Source organism: Gymnoscopelus braueri (genome assembly GCF_963280865.1).
Source record: "Gymnoscopelus braueri genome assembly, chromosome: 22".
Taxonomy (NCBI): Eukaryota; Metazoa; Chordata; class Actinopteri; order Myctophiformes; family Myctophidae; genus Gymnoscopelus; species Gymnoscopelus braueri.
The window spans coordinates 28,996,272-29,023,654 of record NC_137624.1 but is presented as its reverse complement, the minus strand read 5'-3'; the positions used below and the strand labels follow the sequence as shown (position 1 = coordinate 29,023,654).

The 27,383-nt window shown below is 43.0% G+C and overlaps 1 protein-coding gene across 5 annotated transcripts in view; it reads left to right on the top strand.

The window, feature by feature from the left end:
* The window catches only part of palm2akap2 (PALM2 and AKAP2 fusion), a 352,841-nt gene that overhangs the window by 51,090 nt on the left and 274,368 nt on the right, over nt 1-27,383 (top strand). For all 5 annotated transcript variants that reach the window (XR_013932550.1, XR_013932551.1, XM_080419797.1 and 2 more), the window contains exon 8: nt 3,535-3,620. Coding sequence is in view for 3 of the 5 variants with exons in the window: in XM_080419797.1 (XP_080275923.1) it covers nt 3,535-3,620 (86 nt within the window). In the remaining 2 variants the exon portion in view is untranslated. The remainder of the gene's footprint in view (nt 1-3,534; nt 3,621-27,383) is intronic.

Genomic DNA, 27,383 nt, shown 5'->3' with positions numbered 1-27,383 from the left:
CATTGGAAGCATGCCTGAGAAGGAAGTCACACTACACAACTATTTATGTCAATATGGCTGTGAAAAAGGTCTATTTCTCAGTTGTTCACAGTACCAGGTTAACAACCATCAACCATCAAAGCACAGCACGGGTAACAACCATCGACCATCAGTGAGCACAGTACAAGATTAACAACCATCACAGAACAGCCATGTGTGTATGTATAGCCTACTGTGCGTAAGTGCAGGGTTTTTAATCATAAACATCCCCAGGCCTACATGAATGCAAATGATAAGCAAAGAATGGGAATCATGAATAATTTAGCAGTTTATGAATACATGTTTAGCTAACTCACTATACTGGTGTACACCCTATGGCCTATTTATTATATGGAAACAATAAGCGAGTGTGATGTGTCGACTGATCAGTCCAGCAGCCAGACTCACAGACAGACCATCTTCTAGACGGCTAGCTAGACTCCTGCATAGCCACGTCACATAAAAACTCATGATCTGGTGATATTTTCATGAAGCACAATTGCGGTCCAAGAAGCAAGCAAGCAGCCAATCAGCATGTTTGTGCAATCAATGCCTCATTAACCACTTGAACCCTATATACTTGTTTGACTGGGGTCCCCAGGGGTCTATGTTTGGCCCACTCCATTCCCCCTGAATGTTCACCGTCAATCACAGTCGTTGCCCAAATAATGTATAAATATTCTTCAAAAAGGAACATATGAAATGCACACCTACACAATAGTGTTAATATAGCCCTTCAACACTAGCCTGGCTCCACCCCCTGAATCGCTAGCCTCGCATTCAGGGTCTGGTGACGCTGTCGAAGGTGGGCTTTTCTCGGTTGAAAATCTGTACGACGAATCGGGATTGGGATAATCCAGTATGAACCAATCGCCAAAGAGTCCAACTTTGGTCACGCCCCCATCTCAGAAAACGGCTGCACTGAGAGGGCTTTCAGACTGAATAATGGAGTGAAACTAAATGAAAATTCAGGCTGAGTGTCAGGCTACTTCAACACTCCTTTGGTTTTGCTGTGAGGCGCAGACACTAGAACTTTATAGGTTATAAATTAGTTACATGCAGTTTAATCAAACCAACATTTCAGCAGGTAAGCTGACGAACCCTGATGAAATAAGTTTGTGTCGTGAAACAATCTAAATTTTAACACAATAATACATAATATTACATTTAGATTTACATTTACAAACCTTTGCACAGCTTATGATCCTACATTTGTTGAATTTGAGCTGTGCACGGTGCACCATGCAGATATTAAAGCCATTTGACGAATTTCTCTATAATTTGTTCAAATCAGATTACGGTCATTTTGATCTGATTTGATTTGATTTATTTGACGTTGGGTTTAAAAGAAAACACATGACATACACATGCTTCTCAAAAAGAGAGACAAACACAACAAAACAACAAAGAACAGGCATCTGTATCTAAGATTCTATAAAACAATTTAAAGACTATAAAAACTAAGAACTGTTTACAGCATAATTAAAATAAATTATAGCTAATGCGTAACCATGCTTCTGTAACATTTTCTAAAAAGCCATGATTTGACCATTTCTTCATTTAGATTACACTACTACTGCTGCAGAATAGACAGACAGACAGACAGACAGCAGTGGTTCTCAAACTTTTTAATTTCAAGGGCCCCCAGTTCGGTATGCATTAAGGTCAGACCCCCATAACTCTGTGAGTGTACAAATGGAACCAAATGGACCTGCTGTAAGGTTCCATTTGGTTCCTAACTATCAACCATTTAGCTGGGGACCCTGCCACACCCCCCTCAAGGACCCTGGGGGTCCCTGGACCTCAGTTTGAGAACCACTGGTCTACCACGATCAGGCTGGGTCTACAGAGCATTGTCATTTTGCTCTTGCGTGAAAACCATGTGATCTAAGCCAACTGACTCACACTTCTGAGGAAGTGTGTGTGTGTGTGTGTGTGTGTGTGTGTGTGTGTGTGTGTGTGTGTGTGTGTGTGTGTGTGTGTGTGTGTGTGTGTGTGTGTGTGTGTGTGTGTGTGTGTGTGTGTGCAGTGTGCGTAATGACAAATGATCATAATGGAAATGTCATGACAACCAATCCCTGAAAACATACTGTAAATAGCCATAGGCCAAATACAAATACACATACACATACACGCACGCACGCACGCACACAGGATGGGCGTGTTCTCTGGGCTAATAAACACTAATTGATTTATCTGCAGACAATAGAAGGCTGGTCACATACAGTACTGTACTGTATGTACATACAGTTGTGATTCAAGTACAGATAATCATCTCACACACACACACACACACATATACACACACACACACACACACACACACACACACACACACACACACACACACACTGCTTCTTCACATGATGTGCGCTGCTCATTCTGAGGTTGAAAATATGTCATCAGTGGTACTCCCCTGGGGTCCTTTAGGGGGTTCCCGGGGGTCCCCAGTAAAATTACCTAATATAGCAACAAAATCAGTTTAGCCACTTTAACCTTATTTTACACATCAGGAGAGAGATACAGACAGAGAGACAAAGAGAGAGAGAGAGAGAGAAAGAGAGCTAGCAGATATTCTCAAAGGGGGTCCGGGGACCCCCAGGGGTCCTTAAGGGGGCTCCAGGGGGTCTGCAGAAAAAAATTGTTAAAGGTAGGGTAAGTGATATTTTTTGGTTAAAACAAAAAGTATTTTGTTAAAAGGTTAAAATACTATATTCTGATAGTAATCATTGCTATAGAGTGTTTTTTCAGTAACAGGAGTCTCCCTGTCTCTCCCTGTCTCTCCAGCTTCCACATTTTTCGGTAGGTGTCAAAATCTCAGCCAATCAGGAGAAAGTACCCATTTTTAAGCTTAATTTGTATAGTGTTCCAGTTCCAATTTTGTCTGCTCATTTCTTAGTGTCATCACTTCCAATTTCACTTGTTTAATCTGTATCCTGATTGAGTTCTCTGTCCTGGTTGGATAAAATTGGAAATGAAACTGAAACTGAAACGAAAATGCATTTTCTGTTTGATAAAGAGCTGGAGAGACAAGGAGACTCCTAATACTGAACAAACACTCTATAGCAATGAGTACTATCAGAATATAGAGCTATTTAACAATTATTTTAACCAACGCAAATCACTTACCCTACCTTTAATGTATCATCAAAATCAATTTGAACGCTTTAACCCTATTATACTGTATATCGTCTGTTTAAATTAGCCAATCTACAAGCACACACCACGTCGCATCTTGTGTCATAGATCTGCTATTTTCAGAAAATCTTGTTGTATGTATCTGTTCCCTGTGCAGGGTTTGCTGCCAAATACAATGACCTTGACATGAAAACGTTTGAGAACCACTGATATAGAGAGAGAGAGAGCTTAGCAAGAGAGAAAGAGAGTGTTTGTGAGAGTGTGGGTATCTGAGTGCTTTGATTATGACAGTAATTATGATGCTAATAATAGTGAAAATTACCACCATTATGACAATAATGAGAATGATGATGGTGATGATATCTGTTTCTGTTACAGGATACAGACAAACACCAAGGGTTGCCATGACTACAGGGAATGGACATCAAACTACAGTTCCTGTCAAACATCCACACACTGCCATGGTGAGTGAGTGAGTGAGTGAGTGAGTGAGTGAGTGAGTGAGTGAGTGAGTGAGTGAGTGAGTGAGTGAGTGAGTGAGTGTGTGTGTGTGTGTGTGTGTGTGTGTGTGTGTGTGTGTGTGTGTGTGTGTGTGTGTGTGTGTGTGTGTGTGTGTGTGTGTGTGTGTGTGTGTGTGTGTGTGTGTGTGTGTGTGTACTGTATGTGTGTGTGTGTGTGTGTGTGTGTGTGTGTGTTTGGTGTGCATACATACGTGCGTGCTTGCATGTAGTATGCTTGTACTGTATACGTATATGTATGTACTATGCAGGTCTACTGTACATATCAGCTGTGTGTTCATGATGAATAAAGGGTGTGTGCTCTGTGATATCCGTTGGGAAAAGGGGGACATGACTGAAATGCCTTTCAGTCTCAGCGTTTCCTCCTAATCAGACATTGCTCATTGTCGGCGGTGCTGCTTTATTGTGGTGGGTTCATTGCTCCTGTTTGTCACGGAACGTAATTGTTCTGGAGGGTTCTGAGTTTGTTATTGTCCGCTCTGGAAAAAAAAGAAGTGCTTCCATGCACAGCTTTGAACGGCTGACGCTGACCTCAGTGGGCTGAAAAATAGTGAGAGAGTGGGAGAGAGGTGTGTTCGTCCAAAACACAAGTTAACTATATATTTGTTTTCAATATTGTAATGATAGACAGCTCTGTTTACACATGTCCTTATTCTAGTAGGCCTAAGTATATCTTTAATTGTATCGTTTTTGGTGCTAATTCACACTTACTGGCAATGTAAATATATATTTCTCATGCCAATAAAACCCATTTGAATTGATTTAAATAGAATTCGAACTTTTTCCAAAAGTAGGCTACTAGTGACCCATTTCTGTTTCTGTTGTGTCAGACATCAGTGCATGTTGAAAATCAGATCTCCATTGTGTGCGTTTGGCGTTTGGTGGGTTGTGTCTGACATCATTGCATGTTTATCTCCATATACAGTGCATTTAATAATAATAATAATACACGTTATTTGTATAGCACCTTTCATGACATGAAATGCAGCTCAAAGTGCTTTACAGAGCAAGATACCATTACAGTTACAACCATTTGACTCCATATGAGTATTTGACGTGGGAATTTGTCTCCATATGTGCATTTGCCGGGGGCCCTGGCCCCAAGGGCCGCGGCGCGATCCACAGACACACACACCGACCCGTGGCCCACCCACCCATAGGCAATTTTAGTGTAAGATGGGCATATCGGTCAAATCTCGTCCATGGTTGACGCGTCTGCTAAAACATTTAAAACAAGCCTGGCTCACTGTTAGAAGTGGACTGGAGGGCGGGAGGCCCATGAGGACACCCGAGCGAGCCGTTAGGCAAGCTAGTGGTCGAGGCCATATGCCAAGCAGTGTGAAATCCGCTTCTGCTGACTCAGCACCCAGCGAGTTGCATACCGATAGGCAGAGAGTCGCAAATCATCACCTCCTCGTCAAAGTGCAACTCGACGGGGAGTCCCGCCTTGTCATACGGGTGCAGCTCAACGGTCAAATCTGTCCCAACCATAGAGTTAAAAGGTCCCAACTCATCACACCTGGCTTTGACGTAACCAGTGTGAGAATACGTTGATGTCATATAGGGATCATTCAGCGAAAATAGCCGATCTGCAAGCTCACTTGTAGATTGGAGATTTTACTTCTATATCGGTGAAGAGTAGACCCCTGGAGGACCCCGGTCAACTAAGATTTTAGGGTTCAAGTGGGTACTACTTGAGTAAAAGTACTACTTTCCACCACTTGTTAAAGGGGGGGAGTTACGGGGAGTAGACAGGGGGTCAGATTGTTGAATAGAGCTCAGTGCTGCCAGTAACCTGATCTGACGGGTCGAGTCTCATTGTGCTTGGCCTGGCGCTGGGCGCTCGCTCTCTCCTGATTGCTCTGGAACGGGACAGAACACAACGGGACCTCAGCCCTGCATTATTCAACACGCGTGCCTCGAAAGAGGAGAGGGAGGGGGGAGAGAGAGAGAGAGAGAGAGAGAGAGGGAGAGAGATAGAGAGGGGGGCAGGGGGAGAGATAGAGAGGGGGGCAGGGGGAGAGATAGAGAGGGGGGCAGGGGGAGAGATAGAGAGGGGGAGAGGGAGAGAGAGAGGAAAAGGGAGAGAGAGGCAGGGGGGGAGAGAGAGAGAGAGAGAGAGAGAGAGAGAGAGAGAGAGAGAGAGAGAGAGAGAGAGAGGGAGAGGGAGGCAGGGGGACAGAGAGAGAGAGAGAGAGAGAGAGAGAGAGAGAGAGAGAGACCGTCTCTGTTCCACGCGAGATAATAGAGGAAGGAACTGGAACCTGGAAAAGCTCGTGCTTTAAAAAAACGACTGTTGTGACGTCACGGCTCTGCGAAACTCACGCGCCCGCCTCGCGCTGCAAGCAGGTTTTTAGGCTCGCGCGTCCGTTACTCCTGAGCGGTGCTGTATCCTGCGGTTAGTGCGGTATGAAATAATAATAACATAGGTAATTAAAAAATACGTTACTCCTGCCACGTTACTGCTGCATTACTGCACGTCCCAGGAAGGACTCCCAGGAAGGAAGGGCTGGTCGGTGGCTCGGTGCTGTCTTCTTTACACAGGTAGATATAAATAAAGTTTTAATATAAAGACGCACAGCACAGCTGCTGCAGCGGGCCTGTCACTACGTCTGTCAGGTTATTATTAATGATGTCATTGTTGTATGTATTATTCTATCAATGACCACAGCCTGATTCCAGAGGAAGGTCTGGTAGTCTGGTAGTCTGCACTGCACAGTCCAGTCCTATATGTTGATATGTGCATGCCATGATGTACATTATATATGTATGTTGTAGTAGGCCTACATGCAATACGCATAATGCGGTGTTGCAGGTTTGTCAGTCATTAGGCTAATGAATGAATGTAGGGCTGGTGGTCACTAACCTCATTAGTGAGCTGTCTGTCAAATCATGGATACTGTCATCTCTTCTGACACAGTGACCCAACGAGGTCAGTAGAACACACTGCTGCAATACTCTATCTAAATATCTATCTATCTATCTATCTATCTATAGTGTAGACAATAGGCATACTGTCTGTCTGTTTTTCTGTCTCTCTTCTCTCAGTCTCTCTCCTCTGCAGCAACAATGTAACCTACATGAAGAAATGACCTTAACCTGATTTGAATAAATAACATATGGCCTAGACAGTCTGGATGGCTGTGTATAATCTATCTATCTATCTATCTATCTATCTATCTATCTATCTATCTATTTATCTATGTCTGTCTGTGTGCGTAACTGTATCTGTATTAACAAGCAGCTAAATGTTGGTGTGTCATCTGCTAAGAATAACAAGATAATACTGGATTCTGTTCTGGATATGAGGCAGAAAAAGTAAGGGTATAACTTTTTAGCAGCAGTGGGGTTTAGGAAAGACAAGTAAAGGTAAAAAACCCTTTTAGCAGCAATGTGTCGTGTACAGAATATGAAGGGAATGATTTAGCAACTGGTTATTATGCAATAATAAAGAGTACAGTGCAGTTATGATAAAGTACAATAACGTACATTAATACAAATATGTGCAGGGGTTTTCGGCCCAAAACAGAAGGAGAATAAGACTTTGTATGCTCTGTTGTGAGCAGAAAGGGTTGTTGGTGCAGATCAAACGCAGTTTTGTTTTGTTTTCTTGTTTTTCATCCTTGTTCAGGGGAAAAAAATCTCTTGCTGAGAGTCTTGAGCCTTGAGCTTTGAGATGCATCATTTTTTTGCTGTCCGCATCTGCACAAACAGTCCGTTGCTGATGGGGTGATTTTGTCCTTCAGATTCAGAATAATTTTTTTGCTCTGCTCAAGTACCTGCTATAGCGTATGAGTTCCTGCAAGGCCGGGAGGGACCAGTGGTGGGGCCTGTGGTGCACTTGGCCAACCGCACCACCCTCTGCAGGGCTCGCAGATCCTGGAAGGAGCTATTTCCGTACCAGAGGGTGGTGGTGGCAGTGGTGGAAAAAGTACTCCATGTTTTACTTGAGTAAAAGTATAAATGCTGCAATGTAGAAATACTCTGTTACTTGAGTAAAACTACAATATTTGCCTCTGAGATGTAGTGGAGTAGAATTAAAAGTACTGAAAACTGGAAATACTCCAGTAAAGTCAAAAATACCTCAAAATTGTACTTAAGTACAGTACTTGAGTAAATGTAATTAGTTACTTTCCACCACTGGAGGGTGGTGGTCGCCCCTGCCAGAATGCTATGAGTGCTAGAAGAGTGAAAGGATTTCAGGACTTTCTCTGAGTCCTTGTATCCCTCATCTGTCTTGAGGTGATATAGGTTTTGTAGCCTTCTATCTTTGCCACAGACTCTGTGTGCATTTTCCAAGTCAAGTCTTCAGTGATGTGCACGTCACAGAGGTACTTGAAACTGTTCACCCTCTCCACTGGTGGTGACCGGCTGACCATGAGGGGCTGTAGGTCCCCTGCCGTTGTGTATAATAGAAGTCCATGATTATCTCCTTGGATAAGAGGTTGTGGTCCTGGCACCACTGCCACCTTCTCTAGGTAGGCCCGCATGTCATTATTTGTGATCACTGTGTGTGATCAGGCCCACCACCACTGTGTCGTCAGCATGACACTGTTTTTGACCACACAGTCGTGGGTGTAGAGATAGTAAAGCAGAGCCCTGGGGAGCTCCGGTATTGAGGGTGAGGGTGTGACTGACCCAGGCGCACGCCGAGGTGTTCACTCCCTTTGACAGTTAAGCAGCCTGGTGTTAAAAGCTGAGCTGAAGTCAATAAACCCCATGCAGCCTAACTATGGCCCCCTTCCCTTTTGTTGTCGAGGTGGGAGAAGGTGGCGTGCATAACCTGGGAGAGGGCGTCGTCGGTGGATCTGATGGGATGGTACAGTATGCCAACAGGAGCAGATGTAGTCCTTAACGGCTCTGCCGACTCTCAAAGCAATTCATAATAAGGTCATGCCAAATATGGGCTGGAATGTCTTCCTTCACCTACTGGCAGTGAGTGTGCACAAAAGATTTGATGCTGATCGGTCCAGCGATGTGTGTTTAGCTGCACGCACACACGCACGCACACGCACACACACACACACACACACACACACACACACACACACACACACACAGAGAGAGAGTGAGTCGAAAACATAATCTTACGGGCTTCCGGTCTGGCAGAGATAATAATAGAATAGTCAGAAAATAGATATGAATCACAATAGTATGACACTCAATATATCATAATGCATGTTCCTTACATGACGCAGTGCTTTGAACAGTATCACAAATGTTTCTCAATAGCTGCTTCCAGACACCAGACGTCTCTTGGCTTTAACCAGCCGTCAGGGACCAGTTTCTGGGCAGTTGACATTTTCATGATGTCATTTAGATGTCTGTGTGTGTGTGTGTCAGCTGCAAGTGCAGTTTGACTTTGTTAATGTTCATTATGGAGAACAACAACAACATCATCAACTTGATTGACCCAGCGAATTTCAAGTTTTTGTTGTCCTACATTCACTGTGTGAGTACTCCGTAAGAGGCAATGCAAGGCGGGAGGCAGTTTACAGCAGGTTGGTCTCCAAACGGTCATAGCAACAATGTTGCCCAAGAAATATGACACTGATCTGCGTAGTTGTTTGCGCGACGATTATCTGCAGACAGACAGACACGGCTGAATTGCGACAATGACTCATAAGTACAGTTCAGTCAGACAACTCTTAGATTGGATTAGAATATATATTTATTAGCAATATATATTTGCAAGCTTGAGCATGGTATAGAAAACAAGAGGAAGCATAGTTTGGCGTCAGGCCTCTGAATCCATTCATTCCCTGTAAGGATAACATTTTAATGAATGTTACATGCCAATTAGCATTTACAGGGAATGAATTAAACCCCCAAGGGGATCTAGAAACAGAGCCTACAGGTGGATGCCAGGGAGGCGGGTGGGATGACTTCATGGGCAGCAGCAGGTAAGCAGCGGTAGCAGGATCTCAGCAACAGCAGCAGCAGTAGCGACACACGTCAGCTCAGCAAGACAGGGCAGCCAGAGTGAGCAGGTAACAACGCAGTACCTATAACCACCCGATCAGGAGGAAAGTGCATGTGACTAGTCACCTGATCGGTTGCCCCAATCCCTTGAGTTGCCTGGCCTGAACTAGCTCCGTAAACTGCGCCTCATTTCAGTCAGACAACTCTTAGATTGGATTAGAATATATATTTATTAGCAATATATATTTGCAAGCTTGAGCATGGTATAGAAAACAAGAGGAAGCATAGTTTGGCGTCAGGCCTCTGAATCCATTCATTCCCTGTAAGGATAACATTTTAATGAATGTTACATGCCAATTAGCATTTACAGGGAATGAATTAAACCCCCAAAACAGCCAGAACCCCCAAAACGGCTTGGGAGCACAGGGCCTGACGCCAGACCAACCATCTGTGAGAATGGTGGAGCTCCATGACTTGTTTCTTACTAACATGATAGTGTTCCTCACATTTAATTTTTTAAGTTTTAACTTAAACAAATGCAGCATGCAACCATGTGTTCAACAAGCCTGATGAATCCAGGTACCTGTTGATCCTGAAACCAGGAGTCCTAGACGGTATCCTAACACTACAGTGTCCACTGCTGTACCGCACCACGAGTAGGATTCGAAAAGGACATTCTATATTTATTTCTTTTTCAAAGAAATCTGCTATATATATATATATATCGTATATATATAAATGAGGTCATCCTATGATGAATGATAACTATTGTTTATCATCCATAATAAATAAAGTGTACTGACTATGTGTGTAAAGACGTGCTATCTTTACTTAACATCTGAATCAGTACCCAACGATACCTGAGCAGCAATTACTAATAGACTGAGCTTGATATGATTAGCCTGACTACGTAGCCATAGAAAAACTTTTTAGCGCTATAGGAATAAACCAACATTTTTTAGCACCATGACATCACCACTAAACTAAATCCCCAGCAATCCACCCGAGTTGTAATTAAAGCGTCAATAATACGCATGCAGCATTTATTGAATTAGCGATAGAACAGCGTGAGCACTCATACTCATGAGCTTTTAGCCTGCAGAATGTAATCCTTAACCAATATCTACGTAAGCTCCTGAGGACCATTGCCCCCGAGATTTAAGAAAAGCATAGACAAGCAGCGCTGTAGATGTAGCTGCATCAATACGGAGGTTGGAGAAAGCCCACAGCTTGAGCCGATCTCTCGCAGCTTGCAGAGAACCAGTTCAAGTTTAGGCCTACAGATGGAGAGACAAACACAATGTTATTGCAATTCTGGATTAGCCCGGCCATCCTATGACCAGTTTAACCCATTTTGGGTTCATGTTGCCATTTACCGTATAGCAACATGCATTTGTATTTTTTTTTGAATAACCATTTGAAATTTTCCAGAACTTAGTCAAAATTTAGAAGGCGATTTTAGAATCGGCCTCGGTCTAAATTGGTTAAGCGCCCTGTGGCGCATATTAGCAATTAGCCTCATAGCAGTTGATGCAGAAAGAATACGGTATACAACTTAAATTATAGCTTGCAGAGCTTGACGCAGATTGTTAGACATGTGAATAATATTAACTAACGCCGATATCCCTCTCCATCCATAGCCTAATAGATTTAGCACGAAATGCCATCTGTTGCAAGTCTGGATCGGCCCAACAGAGCCAGACGCCAGAGGTTGGCAGAATTGATTTAGCAGAGTTTAGCAGCAAGGCTAGGCAGCTCAGTAGATGATGCAGCATAGGTGCCGAGAAGACATTGAGAAGCCCACATCTCAAGCACAGTAGATGATGCAGCATAGTGCTGAGAACATTGAGAAGCCCACATCTCAAGCAGCTCTCTCACGCTGCCTTGAGAGCTCACAGTGCCGCCAAGAGCGTAGGTAGCTCAACCTGGAATCTAGAACCAGAAGCAGAATTATTCTTGCAATTACCATGATGAGCCACCCTGGACGAGATGACGCCTTTATAGACCGCTGGGACAGGAATTTACTTCCTGAAGCCACTCACACATCCACGGTGAAGCGTGCGTGCTTCACTGTGGATGAGTGGGGACGCATGCTGCACATCAATGCACGAGTGTGGCCTCAATCCTGACACAGTCAGTCGCACACCGCAAGCTGCTGGTTGCACTGCAACACTCGTCACCAGTGATGAACACACCGTGATGTGGTGCTAAATATGCCGTGAGCATCCCACTCTGGCGGATACCGCAGCGCCTCTTATACGGGGACAAATACTTCCAGTCACCCAGCTTTTGATAAGCATGAGACAAGCAAAGCCCATCAACATAGTGTAACTATTGATAACAGGAGCAGCCAGGATCGGAGTCCCTCTTTATCCGTCCTGCGAGATATGTCGCGGCGAAATATATATATTTTATTTAATCGATGCGCACCAGCCAATCATGGACAATGACTGATATCTTGACTCTACTGAAGCCCCACTATCTATCCTGTTGCAATAACTTTACTTCTGTAATCTTGATGCTCATAACATGACAACATCACTTGGCAGCCAACTTTTTTATATACCATGTACCTCCCACATGGAAGCAAGCATGCAGTGTTTAGCTTGTGCTACGACGATCCAGAGCTATCTACATAAGTAAGCATGCTGAGTTTAGCTTGTGCTACAACCAATTTGATAGCTTTACGCATGGGAAGCAAAACATGCTGTGTTTAGCTTGTGCTACCAACAATCCAAGCTTCCACATGAGAAGCAAACATGCTGAATTAGCTTTTGCTACGAACAATCCAAGCTTCCGCGTGGGAAGCAAACCATGCTATGCTAGCCTGTGTTACAAACAATCCAGAGCTATCCACGTAGCGAGCCTGCTGAGATAGCTTGTGCTAAGACAATTCGAGCTTCCACGTGGGAAGCAAACCATGCTATGCTAGCCTGTGCTACAAACAATCCAGAGCTATCCACGTAGCGAGCCTGCTGAGATAGCTTGTGCTAAGACAATTCGAGCTTCCACGTGGGAAGCAAACCATGCTATGCTAGCCTGTGCTACAAACAATCCAGAGCTATCCACGTAGCAAGGCATGCTGAGATAGCTTGTGCTAACAATTCGGCCTCCACGTTGGCAAAACATGCTGTGCTAGCCTGTGCTACAACACTCTAATCTTCCACATAGAAGCAAACATGCTGAGCTAGCCTGTGCTACAAACAATCTAAAGCTTCCACATAGCAAACATGCTGTGCTAACCTGTGCTACGACAATCTAAAGCTTCCACAAAGAAGCAAACGTACTGTGTTAGCCTGTGCTACAACGTCTCTACCATCTCTTATCCAAGTGTATGCAGCAAAATGAGAATCCCTTTAGCTCATCCTGATCCTTAACAAGTGTAATTTAGCAATACAAGAGCATAACAACGATAGAATGCAACCAATAACGTCTAATCTGCACTGCAAGTTCATTTGTTTATTTCATCGTAATATGAACGGCCTACTTCACCTCCACCACATATTAGAGCAATTGAACTGCTACATGAATTGACAACGTCTGGTGCCATTTTCCTACTCTGCAAATAGATGCCAGACATAGCTACACGAGAGATAAACTATAGCCACCATCAGCACCATAAATAAAATTAACGCGATATAATGCCAGTCTGCACAACTACAGACTGCTTTAAGCATAGAATGATCTATGCACATCCTTACAACATGCTCGCAGCCTTCTGATAAAGATACTGCTAAATGATGATTGGAATCCGAACGGACCCGTAACCTATGATATTTAACACCAACTAGACTTGCACATTTATTAATCCTAAACTGTGATACTTAGTATTATTGCTGTTTAACACGTATTTGCAAGTCACAAGCAAGTTCATAACGTATAATAATTTTATCAATATAATGCTTTAGTTGCTGTGGCTTACTGAGATTACTTAACATCTTATGCCATCCAGCCTGATTGAAATTTATTTTACCACGCAGACTACATAAAATAATAAATATAGCTTATGCCACGATTAGCACGTGAATAAAATCTCTGCCTGTATCATAACCACTGATCTGACGCCGGAGGCTTGAGCAGAGACTACAATTCCCAGGTTACCCCAGAAAAGTCAACCAATCATAGAGTCAGACAGCATGACTACGGAACAAAACGTATCCCTTTATCCCATAACGTAATAGTTCATCCGTTCCAGCCCTACGCCAAAACAGAACCTCCTATAGATAACTGCTAAATCAATTTCAATGAATTCTAGCAGCATTAACAACTACTTCTTGAACGCTACTCACAAGTTAGCTTCCCATCTCTCCTTCGCATGGGTAGAGAAGTGTTCGGTCATCAACTATAAGCCTCAAACAACATCCGGTGGACGATCTCTTCAGAATAAGAGTACCATCTAAAGCCACTGAACTAACCATGATACATTAAACTATAAATTAAGCAAGATGCAGCCAACTGAGCATATCCGTGTTTTAACCAGTACATAAAGATATTAATCTGAACATTAGAGCCAGAACAAGCAAAGCAAATCACAAAGTGAAGCCATGCCCTCTCTCTACCAAGCAGTAGCACTTACCAGCCATATCAGTGCGCACAGATCGGTGACGTCATCTCTTGAGAGAGAAGTAAACAACCAGGTCTAGAAACCCAATCTTGAGATAAAGTGAACTACTTTGAACAAATACACGCTAAACTGGGGACCATAACAGAACCCCAAGCCCATCGTTGCTTACGATAAGAAAACATAGCAACTTAAGCAACACTGTTGGTGAATTACCGTCAACCCAGTGCCATAGAGAGAGTTCTGACACTAGCGTCGACTCCCATTGTAAGAATGGAATGCGGAAGTGCTCCGTCTAACTCAATGAGGCAGTCCCATTGTTTGGAACTATAGCCCGGAATGCGGAAGTGCTCCGTCTAACTCAATGTTTGGTACTACAGCCCAAGGAGCCCGTTTTGCGGCGGAATCAAGCGTGTCGTTACTCTATTTCTACACTCTAGTTGACCATACTGATATCGATCAATGACGAACGCTACTGCTTTTGAGCTGAGCGTTTAGCAAGAGATTTAGCCATAATTTAATTTAGTTTTTTACTTAAGTAAGAAAGTAATACCACGATTAGAACCAGTAGCACGCAGCTGAGTAGCTATGATTACAACCATCAACCAAGAACCAACGACGCCGTATGACCACCTACATGAACAATATGAGACTATTCATGGTCAGCAGCATACGTAGATACCCAGCTGTTTTTGGACTACCAGAGTCGATCTCTTTGGCCGGGGGAACCCGGGATGCCCCCAGGGGGAGGGACGCGATCCCGGTGTCCGGAGGAGGAGGACATGGTGAGGAGTACGAACGACCAGAAGATGAGTTTATATGACTTCATGGGCAGCAGCAGGTAAGCAGCGGTAGCAGGATCTCAGCAACAGCAGCAGCAGTAGCGACACACGTCAGCTCAGCAAGACAGGGCAGCCAGAGTGAGCAGGTAACAACGCAGTACCTATAACCACCCGATCAGGAGGAAAGTGCATGTGACTAGTCACCTGATCGGTTGCCCCAATCCCTTGAGTTGCCTGGCCTGAACTAGCTCCGTAAACTGCGCCTCATTAATTACAGCCACCAGCTACATTTGAAGTCTCTGCTTCTTCTAGATGGCCAAGAATTGCAGACAGGAGGCAGGTTAGAAAATAATGAAGATACATGCTAAGTCAGTACTTCTCCCTCCACCTCCCACTGAATGTGGGACCCACAGTGTGCAGTGGTTAGAAAGGTTTACACAGTAATGCTGTAAGGCTTTGTGTGTGTGGTGTGGAGTTGTAGGGTGAAGGATGTGTCTTTTACTACTGTGATGAGTATGAGAACACTGACAGAATCAACAATGCTATCATTTATGTCTTCCTCTGTTAAACCTCTTCCTCTTCCTTGAACACACACACACACACACACACACACACACACACACACACACACACACACACACACACACACACACACACACACACACACACACACACACACACACACACACACAGGTTATATAACAGTAAGTGGTTTGATGGCAACAAAGTGTATCAAGCCCAGGGCGAGGAGTGTGTGTGTGTGTGTGTGTGTGTGTGTGTGTGTGTGTGTGTGTGTGTGTGTGTGTGTGTGTGTGTGTGTGTGTGTGTGTGTGTGTGTGTGTGTGTGTGTGTGTGTGTGTGTGTGTGTGTGTGTGTGTGTGTGTGTGTGTGGTGCAGGTCCTGGTGGAGGAATGAGTGGAGGAGGCGATGGGGTCAAAAAGAGTCAAGCTTTTATTTATACTTGGTCACAGAATTGCTTTCGAAATGTGTCGCTTAACAAAAATAATTATATCTGTACGCTCTCAGAGATTACAAATAGATATTGGATACACAGGATACAACCTCATCAATCTCCCGCCATGATTAACTGTCATTTGAGAGTCTTTAGTACAATGAGAGTCTTTAAAAAGAAATGTATACAGATGGTAGGGGTGTGTTCAATTAATCGATATGGCAATAAATCGATTCATACTCCCGACGATATGTGTATCGATATAGAGGCTGCTGTATCGATGCAGCATGCATTATGTGGGTGACGCAGTTTTGACAAACGCGTCCCTGTTTATCCCGGGGTAGCGTTACCAAAGCCCCCCTCGCACTCTTTTCCCAGACCCCTTGTTATAATACACGTCTTCTCAGTGGATGTTTAGACCAGTGGAGTAATATCTAGTCATATAAACACTATTCATGTTCACCCTATTCTGGGGTGAACATTCAGTGGGAGAGGGTGAGGAGGGTGTGTGTGTGTGTGTGTGTGTGTGTGTGTGTGTGTGTGTGTGTGTGTGTGTGTGTGTGTGTGTGTGTGTGTGTGTGTGTGTGTGTGTGTGTGTGTGTGTGTGTGTGTGTGTGTGTGTGTGTGTGTGTGTGTGTGTGTGTGTGTGTGTGTGTGTGTGTGTGTGTGGGGTCAAAAAGAGTCAAGCTTTTATTCATACTTGGTCACAGAATTGCTTTCGAAATGTGTCGCTTAACAAAAATAATTATATCTGTACGCTCTCAGAGATTACAAATAGATATTGGATACACAGGATACAACCTCATCAATCATCCATGGTAATGTTTTACCTATTTCTTCCTTCCTCTTTTCGATTTATGTTTAACCACATGAACACTATTCATGTTCTCACCCTATTCTGGGGCGAACATTCGGTGGAAAATAGCTAACATGCTATGACGCTTACATAAGCTTGTACATCGGCTATTTTTGGTGAATGGATTTGTTGTTGAGGGGAAATACTAGTGGACCTAGTATAGAGCCTTGGGGACTCTCATCAAATAAGGATATAGGGTTTAAAGGGTTATCTCTGTTTAATTCTGTTTTAAAGTTTAACCCTATGTTTTATTCTATGTGTAACTCCAGTCAAACCAAGCAATCAGACTTGAGAGCCAGAAAAACATCAACAATAACAATAAAAACTTCCAGTCTTCCAGCATTCCTTCTGGAATGCATAATGCAGACCAAAGTATGACCTAACATTCTACAGGTGTGTGACATTAAGCCTCCTCTCCTTTTTTCAGTTGAATTTATAATAAGTATACATTACTTTATGCCTGATAACACAGTAAACATACTTTACTTAAAAACTTAATTGAATTCTGAAGAGTGCAAGAGTGTACACTCTGGGAAGGAGCTGAATGTGGGAGTAATGGAAAACAGATAGGGTGAAGGAGTGTGTGTGCGTGGTGTGTGCGTGCTTGCGTGCGTGCGTGCGTGTGTGTGTGCGTGTGTGTGTGTGCGTGCGCGTGTGTGTATGTGTGTGTGCACGTGTGTGTGCACGTGTGCATACTATTACTATTCTTGTGAGGGCCAAATGTCTCCACAAGTATAGTTGAATGTGAGAACTAGACATACAGTAGTGAGGACAACGTTCCTGGTTCTCACAAGAGAAATGGCTGTTTTTATGGTTAGGCTTAAAATTAGGAAAAGATTTGGATTAGGTTTTGGGGTTGGAGTTATGCCATATGAGACTTTTATGTAGCTGCGCGCTGGTGTTGTACACCGAAAATAGCCTATCTACAAGCTCTCAACACATTGTAGCATGAAGCGAAGTGTTGAGCTTGTATATTGGCTATTTTCAACCACGTGCTACTACTTATAAGGGTTAGGGTGAAAAATGGCAAATCTATCTAAGATTGGCGTCCTAAAATGTTGATGTCCTCACAAATATAGTAACATAACGTGTGTGTTTGTGTGTGTGTGTGTGTGTGTGTGTGTGTGTGTGTGTGCCCGCGTGCGCGTGTGTGTCGGGGGTGCGGTAGGAAGAGAGGATATTAGTAGGAAATCTGTTCTGTCTCACATCAGGGCTGGAAGTGTTGTTGACATTAAGCAGCCAATGGTCTTTGAATGGCTGATCTGTTGATGGCTGTTTTCCAGGAAGTGAGTGCTGCTCTGCCCTGTGTTATTGGATGAGTCCTAAACATTATAGTCAAATCTGTGCTACTCTCACACACATAATTATCTGACTGATAATACAAGAATAACAATCTAGACCCAGTAGTTTTCAAGATTTCAAAATGTCAATGCACACCTGTTTTCATCACAAAACATTTGCATATCTGCAAGTAAAATATGTATATCACTTGACATGCCCAAAACAAGGACTCCAGGTTGAAAGCGGTTAAGACATAATTGTTAGATTATAGAATTTGCCTCTGTACTGGGAAAATGAGTGTACTGGGAAAAGTAGTGTAAGACAGTGGTGTAAAGTAACTAAGTATATTTACTCAAGTACTGTACTTAAGTACAATTTGAGGTATTTTTTACTTTACTGGAGTATTTCAAAATGTCAATACTTTTACCTCTACTCCACTACATCTTAGAGGCAAATATTGTACTTTTACTCCACTACAATTATTTGAAAACTTTAGTTACTAGTTACTTTGCAGATATAAATTATTATATTATAAAACATGAATGAACCACTTTAGCCCCATTTTATACCTAGGCTATTGAAAAGAGCTGATCTACAAGCTCACAACGCGTCGCGATGCGACGCGTTGTGAGCTTGTAGATCAGCTATTGTCAAACATTTTGTACTTTTACATTTGGTAATTTAAGTATATTCTGATGCCAATACTTTTGTACTTTTACTCATGTAACATTTTGAACACAGTTATTTTACTTGTAACAGAGTATTTTTTATGTTGTAGTATTGCTACTTTTACTTAAGTAAAATATCTGAGTACTTATAAGATTGTTCATAACTTTTTATATAGTCACAGAGTACTAGTGGGAACCACTGGTCTAAACATGCCTACACACATCACAAGTGTACTAGGTTTGTGATGACTGATTATCATGACCCAGTGTTTCGCTAAAATAAGTTGAACAGCTTTGTGATTATTATTGGCGAGATTGATTGTGTGAAATCCCCTGGGAACGAGTCCCCTTCTGGTCAGCGTTCAGGACTGAGCCTTTGAGAACGATTATGCAAGCACTCGGACAAAAAAACATTTCAAGTCTGTACATGTCTGAGATAACTGGAATTTTAAGTGGTTCTGGGGAGGTGCAAATGACTTTTTGTGGCTATTTTTGCTTGGCCCATGAGAATGGTTGACAGCTTAGAGAAGTGATGAAGGCCTACAGCAGAGAGACTGAGAGAGAGAGAGAACGAGAGAGAGAGAGAGAGAGTGTAGACTCTGCTTTGAAAATACAAGGATTTTACTGTAGTCAACAGCAGACAGCACACACATTCTGTACCTCTAGAGTATTTGCACAAATTATTATGTCTACATTAATCCTGAGTAGAACAGAATAATGTTTTGACCACAAAACCAGGACTTATTTTCACCTCACTGGCATACAATCAAGACAATGTATAATATAAAAATGCATTATTTAATTAATTAGTTGTACTTGACTTACTATACGCTGTATATAGCCTCAAGTGAATATGTATCATATCAGTTGAGTTAGAACTAGTTCTCAGGAAGTTTACAATAATTCAAGAAGTAGGAGAACACAGCACAGATGTGAAGAACTGTCGGAACTTTTCAACCAGCCATACACATAAGTCCATTAAAGCTCAGAACATCTGACGACTAACAGCAGCCCTTGGTTTCCAGGGTTCTCTCACGCACTTCCAAACTATAAAAAGAAAGAACCATCGTTCATGTGATGTGACACATAATGGACTCCTATGAACCTTGAGCCACGTCTTGTCCTTTCTTTGTCTGTTGGAAGTGCATGTGTTTCAGGGTGCAACTTAAAAATGAGCATAATCACCATGTGGTGTTCAGACCTGAGGAGGGCACACTACAACATAAGCGTATTGACGCTGTCGAATACATTTTTATTTTAATTTTTTTACCAATGATTTCCCTCTATACCAGCAGTCATCAGCCACGGGAGAAGTGTGGCGGTGTTTACCTGCAGACACACACTGCCCTCTTGCTGTATTTTGGTGTTTTCACTGTTTGTTTTGGTAGATGCATGGGGTTGTTTTTGGTTTGTTTTTTACTGGGACCAAAAACATCCCGTCTTCTACCAAAACAAACAGTGAGAACACCAGAATACACAGCAAGAGGGCAGGTAAACAACACCACCACATTACTCCAGTGGATTTTTATGCTTTTTTTGGTATATTAATGTTACATTATCATTAAAATCTGCGGCCCCCCCAATGATTTGTGGGCCCGCAGTTTGCAATATCCTTGCGGTCCACGAGCGGGCCCCAGCCCACAGGTTGAGAATCGATGCTTTAGACTTTAGCACTTAAAATGGGGGCTAATAGTCGTGGTTTTCGGAGGTTGTCGCCAGATCATGTCACACTAGCGCCAAAGAATCCATCCGATTGGCCCCACGGCCACATTCAGGTCCACAAAAGGAAGCGGCCAGGCGGGATGCAGGAAACACAACAATGCAGGCCAGCTATCTGATGCCCAGTGTTACACAATCTCACCCACCGACCATTGTCCACAGCATCCACTGACTATTGTTACAGGCCACTGCAGAAAGTCATTCATTAAACACAAAGTAAAAGAACGATCCACCTGCTAACGCCACTGTTCTGTTCATAACCAGAAGCCACCAGCACACAATGAACACACAGACGGGGGGGGGGGGTGCACCAAATTATATGGAGTGATTCTCAACCTGTCGCCCGCTGGTCGGGTCATGAGGATATTGCAAGTGGGCCCCCAAATAATTGGCAAAACACTTAAGATTTTAATATAGAATTAATATTAAAAAGTGATACCATTAAATAAGATTGATCCGAGGTGGAACACAATCAATTGACTGATCGTTAAAATAATTATCTGAAAACACACATCGGCTGCCGTGTTAAGTGGTCAAGATGGGTGGGCCGCGAACACTTATTTTCAAGTGGACCCTGTTCCAGAAAAGGTCGAGAACCACGTCTATTTGACTATTCAGTCCGGAAATAGCACATCTACTTGTAAGCTCACAACGCAGTGGGAAAAAAGGAGGGGGCCTAGTATAGATACCTGGGGGACTGAGGTCAACAAAGTGTACATAGGGTTTAAGTTAAGAAGGAACAGACGAGTTTTGAACGGTCCTGCACTAAAGCAACGAGAGCAAACTGTTCGTACTGTATGTCTAAACCCAAAGCAGCTTGATGAATGAGAATACGGAACAGAGTTAATCTTGCAGGGAGTTTGACCTCGCTCTATGTCAGGGCTGCTTCAGTCAAAACATTGTTTTATGTGCCAGAGAGAGAGAGAGAGAGAGAGAGGCAGGTGGGGCTGTGCTGAGATTGAAGTGAACAGGTCCTTTCCTTATCACATTCCAACCTCAGTATGGAATGTTAGAATGCTAACCAGAGGTTTCTGTTTGTGAGCTAACGGCTCTCTAGTCGGGTGCTAAACAACCATCATGACATACTGTGAGCTCTAAATGGTTGTCTCACACATACTGTAAGTATTTAAGTTTAGATTTAGTTTAAACCTATTTCCCCACATATTAACACAACTGTAAAGTGTCAGCATGAGGCAGAGCTAGTTATCTGTGGGCTAATGCTGTAAGTTATTGAGGCTAATGCTACTTTACCTGTGCCAGCGTAATTAATGCCTTGGCCAGGGGGTCCAGCTAAACAAGCTTTTTAAGGCTTTCCAAACAAGTCGTGATGCCAATTCCCTTCATGTGTATGTCCCTGTCACACTGCCTTACATGTTGGTCTTAGAGAGGGTGCAGAGTAGACAACCGCATGGACTCACCTGACAGTGAGGAGTTTCAGTGGGAGGATGTAATGCATGTGGAAGAACACACCCTATCCTTCTCAGTTCCGCTCCCACTGTTGAATAGGCGCCCGACCTGTAGGAGTCACTTGTGCAAGCGCTAGAGGTGATGAGCACCCTCCCCTGCTAGCTTCCCACCAGTGAACATGGACAATCGTGTTCATTGGAGCGCCAGGCCAACCCCAGTGTGGGGTCTTACACTGACTAGGGTTAAAGGCTATGCCAGGCCCCTTTATTCACATTAGCACAGACAATTCTAAGTACACCACAACGCTTTCTGTAAAAGTAATGCGTCACCCTCATCATCGCAGTCACCTCTGGTTGGTCGTTATTATCTAGCCCGCACGAACATAGACAGAATCAGTTCCAATCAGTTTGATTTACAATCAAACTTGTAGGAGCTGAATTTAATTAATGTTTTGGTATTATTGTGGCATGTTATTTTGGTCTAGTTTGCAGTAGTATTATGTCTAGACATCGGGTGGCGGGCACTGGATAGACATGCACAGGTTGTGCCTATAGGAAGCACAGGTATACAGGTGCAATAATTAGTGTGGGCACAGAAAGAAGGGCAGCACACTGTTCTTACCAGAGAAACAGACAAAGACGAACAGAATGTAGAAATTGAAAATAGAAGAAACTGGGCTACAAGAAACCAAGAGAGAGACTACATAAGTTAACTGGTACAGTACGTTCCTTTTTGCGGTATTAACCCATTAAAACCGGGAAAGCCTCTTTGTCATTTTACATTTTAGCCTTGGCTATTCAAAAATAGCCGATATACAAGCTTTGTGCCGCGCTGCGAGCTTGTACATCTGCTATTTTTTATCATTTATGAAAAATATTGAAAGTGTTTGTTAAATGTTGAATAATTTTTAATTAAGAAAAAGTTTGAGAACTACTGGTATAGAAGGCATTTCTAGGGTTAATGTGCGGTGCTTCAAAAGATAACCACGGGAATGTCGATTGGAAGTTGTATCTGCGTTGGACGGTCCTTTTCCTGTGTATGTGATGGGAGGAACACATGGAAGATTGGAATTTTATTGCTCAATTTTGAAGCTTTTAGATGCATGTTATCTTTATTTTCCTGATGCTGTGCATCCAGGCCTTCATGCCATGCTCTTTCTTTCCTGCTGATGCCCTAGTTTGGCTCTCTTCTATAATAACGCAGCAGTAGAGCTGCAGGTCGATACTCGGGAATCCAATAATTGCAGGCAGCCTGGTGATAAACGTGTGAGGACCTCATTCCAGTTCATTGGAATAGAGCACTGGTTCTCAACCTGTGGGCCGGAGCCCGCTGGTGGGCCGTGAGCATATTGCAAGTGGGTCCCCATATCGGAGCTTATAGATCAGCTATTTGTGGCCAAGAGGTTTGGTGTAGAGGGGAAAAAAGAGAGAACCAAGTACAGAGCCAAAGGTCAAGTTTACTAAGTATCAATCTGGGAACCCATTCGGTAAAAAAAAAGAAAAAAGGGAAGAAAAACAAATGTCTCCCCTTTGTTTTTACCTCTGGGGGCACCACCTCCTTTTTCTGTAGAAACAGGAACTTGGTTTGTCTCCTCCTCTTTCTTAGTACACTTCTTTGTTTATTCCTACTAACAACAACACTACATGTTTAGGGCAGTGGTGCTGTTAGCAGAATCTGTCTTGAGAGATTAAGTATTGTCGTTTAAGCGGTTATATTTCTGAAAATACACATTAAAGGAGTAGTTCAATTAATGGAGATTTTTTTGTTTTTGTCGCATTCCTGAGAATAATTTGATGACCGGCATAGTGATCTTGGTGACCCCTTGACCTTGGCTTGAAAGACATTGGTGAAATTTTTTTTTTGGACTCTATTGTTGGTGAACACATGGAGACACGATGAACACACATAATCAGTGCACTCATCAATTCACAGTTAATCCACTGTTGTGTATTTTCCACATGGCACACAACTAATTCCATTATAATATTACTGTAGTGTAGTTTGTATTGTTACTGGAAAAAACATTACTGTTTGGCAGCAGGTATTAGGGAAGGGCTCATTTAATTACGGTTAATGAGCTATAGTTTTGCCTCTGTTTCTGTGGCAAACTGTCAGATGTGTCTGCTATTGGCCCAGGGATGATGGTGCAGTGGAGTGGCTGTGAGTGTGACTGTTACTGTATATCCGTTGACTAGTCTTTATGTTCTTTCCAATGGCAAAAAAAGTGGCAGTGTGGTCGGTACAGTCTGCATTCTGCTTCAATGTGTCTGATTGGTTAGTGCTTCAATGTGTCTGATTGGTTAGTGCTTCAATGTGTCTGATTGGTTAGTGCTTCAATGAGTCTGATTGACTAGTGCAGGTGCAATGTCTGTGGGGTGGGGTGAGAGACCTGTGTTGCATGCAGCTTACACTGTAAAATCCTGAGCATCAATTTGAAGAATCAAGAAGGTTGTCTGTAACTTTATACACAAGTACAAGCAGCGAAATGTTGTTTAACTCTGAGATTGTACAAATGAAACCATTTTACTGTGTATGGTCCCAATGTAGTGGAGAGCTTGTGTACACAAGTCTGTTCATCCTTCTACTTCAAATTGTTGCTCAATTAAGAGTGTGTGTGTGTGTGTGTGTGTGTGTGTGTGTGTGTGTGTGTGTGTGTGTGTGTGTGTGTGTGTGTGTGTGTGTGTGTGTGTGTGTGTGTGTGTGTGTGTGTGTGTCATTAGTATTCAGTCTGGAGAGAGTCTTAACTTCAGCATCCTTCAGGCTTTTTGTTGCTGCTTTGTGAGGAGTCTGAGGGGGGTCTTGGTTATTGGGAGTGTGTGTATGTGCACATTTTGTTTGTGTGTCTGAACTAGGGGCTTTGACACGAATAGTTGCCATGAGTCCAGACATGCAGAGAATTCCTCCCCAAAACGACCAAACATGATCTCAGTCTGGGTGTTGTTTCACGCTCTCTGGCGATGGGTAGGTGGGCTTCTTGTCATTATTATCATTATTGTCTTGCAGTACGTGCTACAGTGTGTCATTATTACTGCTAATGTTAGAGTGTGTTTGTATCATGCGTGTGCGTGTGTGCGTGTTGTGTGAACTTTGATGCACCGATACCAGTATGGGTACCAAGTCTAATACTGTGCTCATGTACTCGTACTCGTGATATCATTGCGCTGAATGACTCATAATATTAGCAAGTAGCCTAAATATTATTGTAGTGACACAGCCTACAGATGAGGTTGTTTACCGTTGCAATGTAAAGGCTATGTCATTGCATAATCCTGCCCGCCGTGACCGTCACCCTCTTCATGAGACAAATTAGTGAACATGTCGGCAGTTTGGAGATATCGGTGAGAGCACAGATCAATCACGTTTTAATCACGTTCGTGTGTGGATTTTGACACGATCCATGTCTCTAATCGAAAGTCCAAATTGAATAAATTGTTTGTGTGTACAGTACTGTATGTGTGTGTGCGTGTTGGAGCAGGTGGCCTCTAGTGCTTCCTGTGTTGAGGACGGTTTCCGTGGACACAGGGTGCCCAGCCATCCTGGCTTCCATTGATACCTGGAACGCATCTGTGTCACTTTAGATGTCTTTGGCTATTCAAAAATAGCAGATATACAAGCTCATAGCGCGGCACCGAGTGCCGCGCTATGAGCTTGTAGATCTGCTATTTTTGAAAAATCTTGAAAACATTTTTTTTAGATTTTTTTCCAAAAACTGTTATGATTTAGATTTTTTTTAAAGAATCGCCTCAGGTCTTAATGGGTTAAGATAAACTATAGTCCGATCAGCTTAGACTGCTTTCGTTCTGCCTCCTCATTAGTTAGCAACCCAAACAGTGACACTCCCTTAGACACTATAGGCTTGTTAATGTAACAGTATCACCGTCACGGGACGATGGTGAGTTTCCGACCATCTATCACGTAATCGCCGATTACGTCGCGGCTGCTAAATGTGCAGTAGTTATAGCACACATAATTATGTTTTCTATTTAGTTTTATCCCAGTGTGTTTGGATTGCATTCTCCTGTGACGGTGAGGTGCTGAACGAATCACTGTGTGAATCTCAGCTTAAGTGTTGTTGATGGAAGCGGCGGTCGTTGTAAGGTTGGTGACTTACAGTGCTGTGAATGAAGAGGTTGCTTATCTCTGCAGTAAACTACAGATTGGTTTTCGATTTGTTTTCGCACATGTGTACACACTACATTTCTCTTAATATATCCATGGTACACAACAGCAGACGTTTCAGTCTTGTGTAATGGGCCTTTTGTTTTTTGCATCAAGAATGCTCTTTGTTAAAATGGCGCAGCATGCACGCACGCACGCTGCGACCTGTACATCCATTAAAACAAATGTGGGAAGAAAATGACAGACTGTGCAGAAACATTATCCATCATTCAGCAGAGTTTGCAGATGCCAACACATTCTACTCTCTGATCTCAACATCCTTCCATATGCGTTTGTTCGATTGATCGATGGTTAACCCTTCATGGTACGTCAAATAGCTGATCTACAAGCTCACAACGCTTCGTGTTTAGAGCTGCCATATTTTCACAAAATGTTTGCCTATTTTTGCAGAACGTTTGCCAGAATAGGGATAGGGGCGCTAGGGTTCGTGCGGTTTGAAAGCATCGACTCGATTCATGTTGTGTAATCTTAACTCAATTGCGCCACCCAGTGGTTGTGGTCTTGTAACTAATCGCTGAAACCAGAAACCAGTGACATCATCGATAAGGGAACCCAAGCTTATAGAAACTGCAGGCTTTCTATTCCTGGAAAGTTAGCCTGCTATAATAGAAGCCATTGTTCTTGCATTAATACAAATCGAAAGGAACATTTTAAAATCTTGTTAAGAAAAAGAAGAAACCTGCCTAATGATGATGTCACTGGTAGGCGGGTTTCTTCTGAACTGTCCACAGCCCTCCTATGAGACACAGATACAGATGGTACCATTTTATCATGAGCATTAAGTGAGGACCAATTATATGAAGATAGGTTGAAAATGGGTGAAGTTATGAATGACTTCCATGTACAGACAGACGCCCACTTACAGCAGAAATAGTTTCTTGGTTTGCTAAGACAGAAATAGGATATTACAGAAAACGAGAGGATAGAGAAAGACAGACGGAGAGAGAGAGAGAGAGAGAGAGAGAGAGAGAGAGAGAGAGAGAGAGAGAGAGAGAGAGAGAGAGAGAGAGAGAGAGAGAGAGAGAGAGAGAGAGAGAGAGAGAATTCCCTTTTAATAATAGGTAGTGCGTACGTTATTTAGTTTTGACTGTTTTGTTCCACTTTTGCTTTGGCAAATGTTTTCTCATAATAATAATAAAGCCCCTTTGAACTGAATTGAATTGAGAGAAACAGAGAGAGAGGCAGACAGATTATAGGTTTTGTCATTTCCTGTGCATTTGATCAGTTAATGTTATTGATCCAGGAGCTCTGGGCTCTGCTCAATACTGACACAGTCATGCTGACCCACTTGCACACACGGGCGCACAGGCGCGCGCGCACGCACACACACACACACACACACACACACACACACACACACACACACACACACAACAATCTGT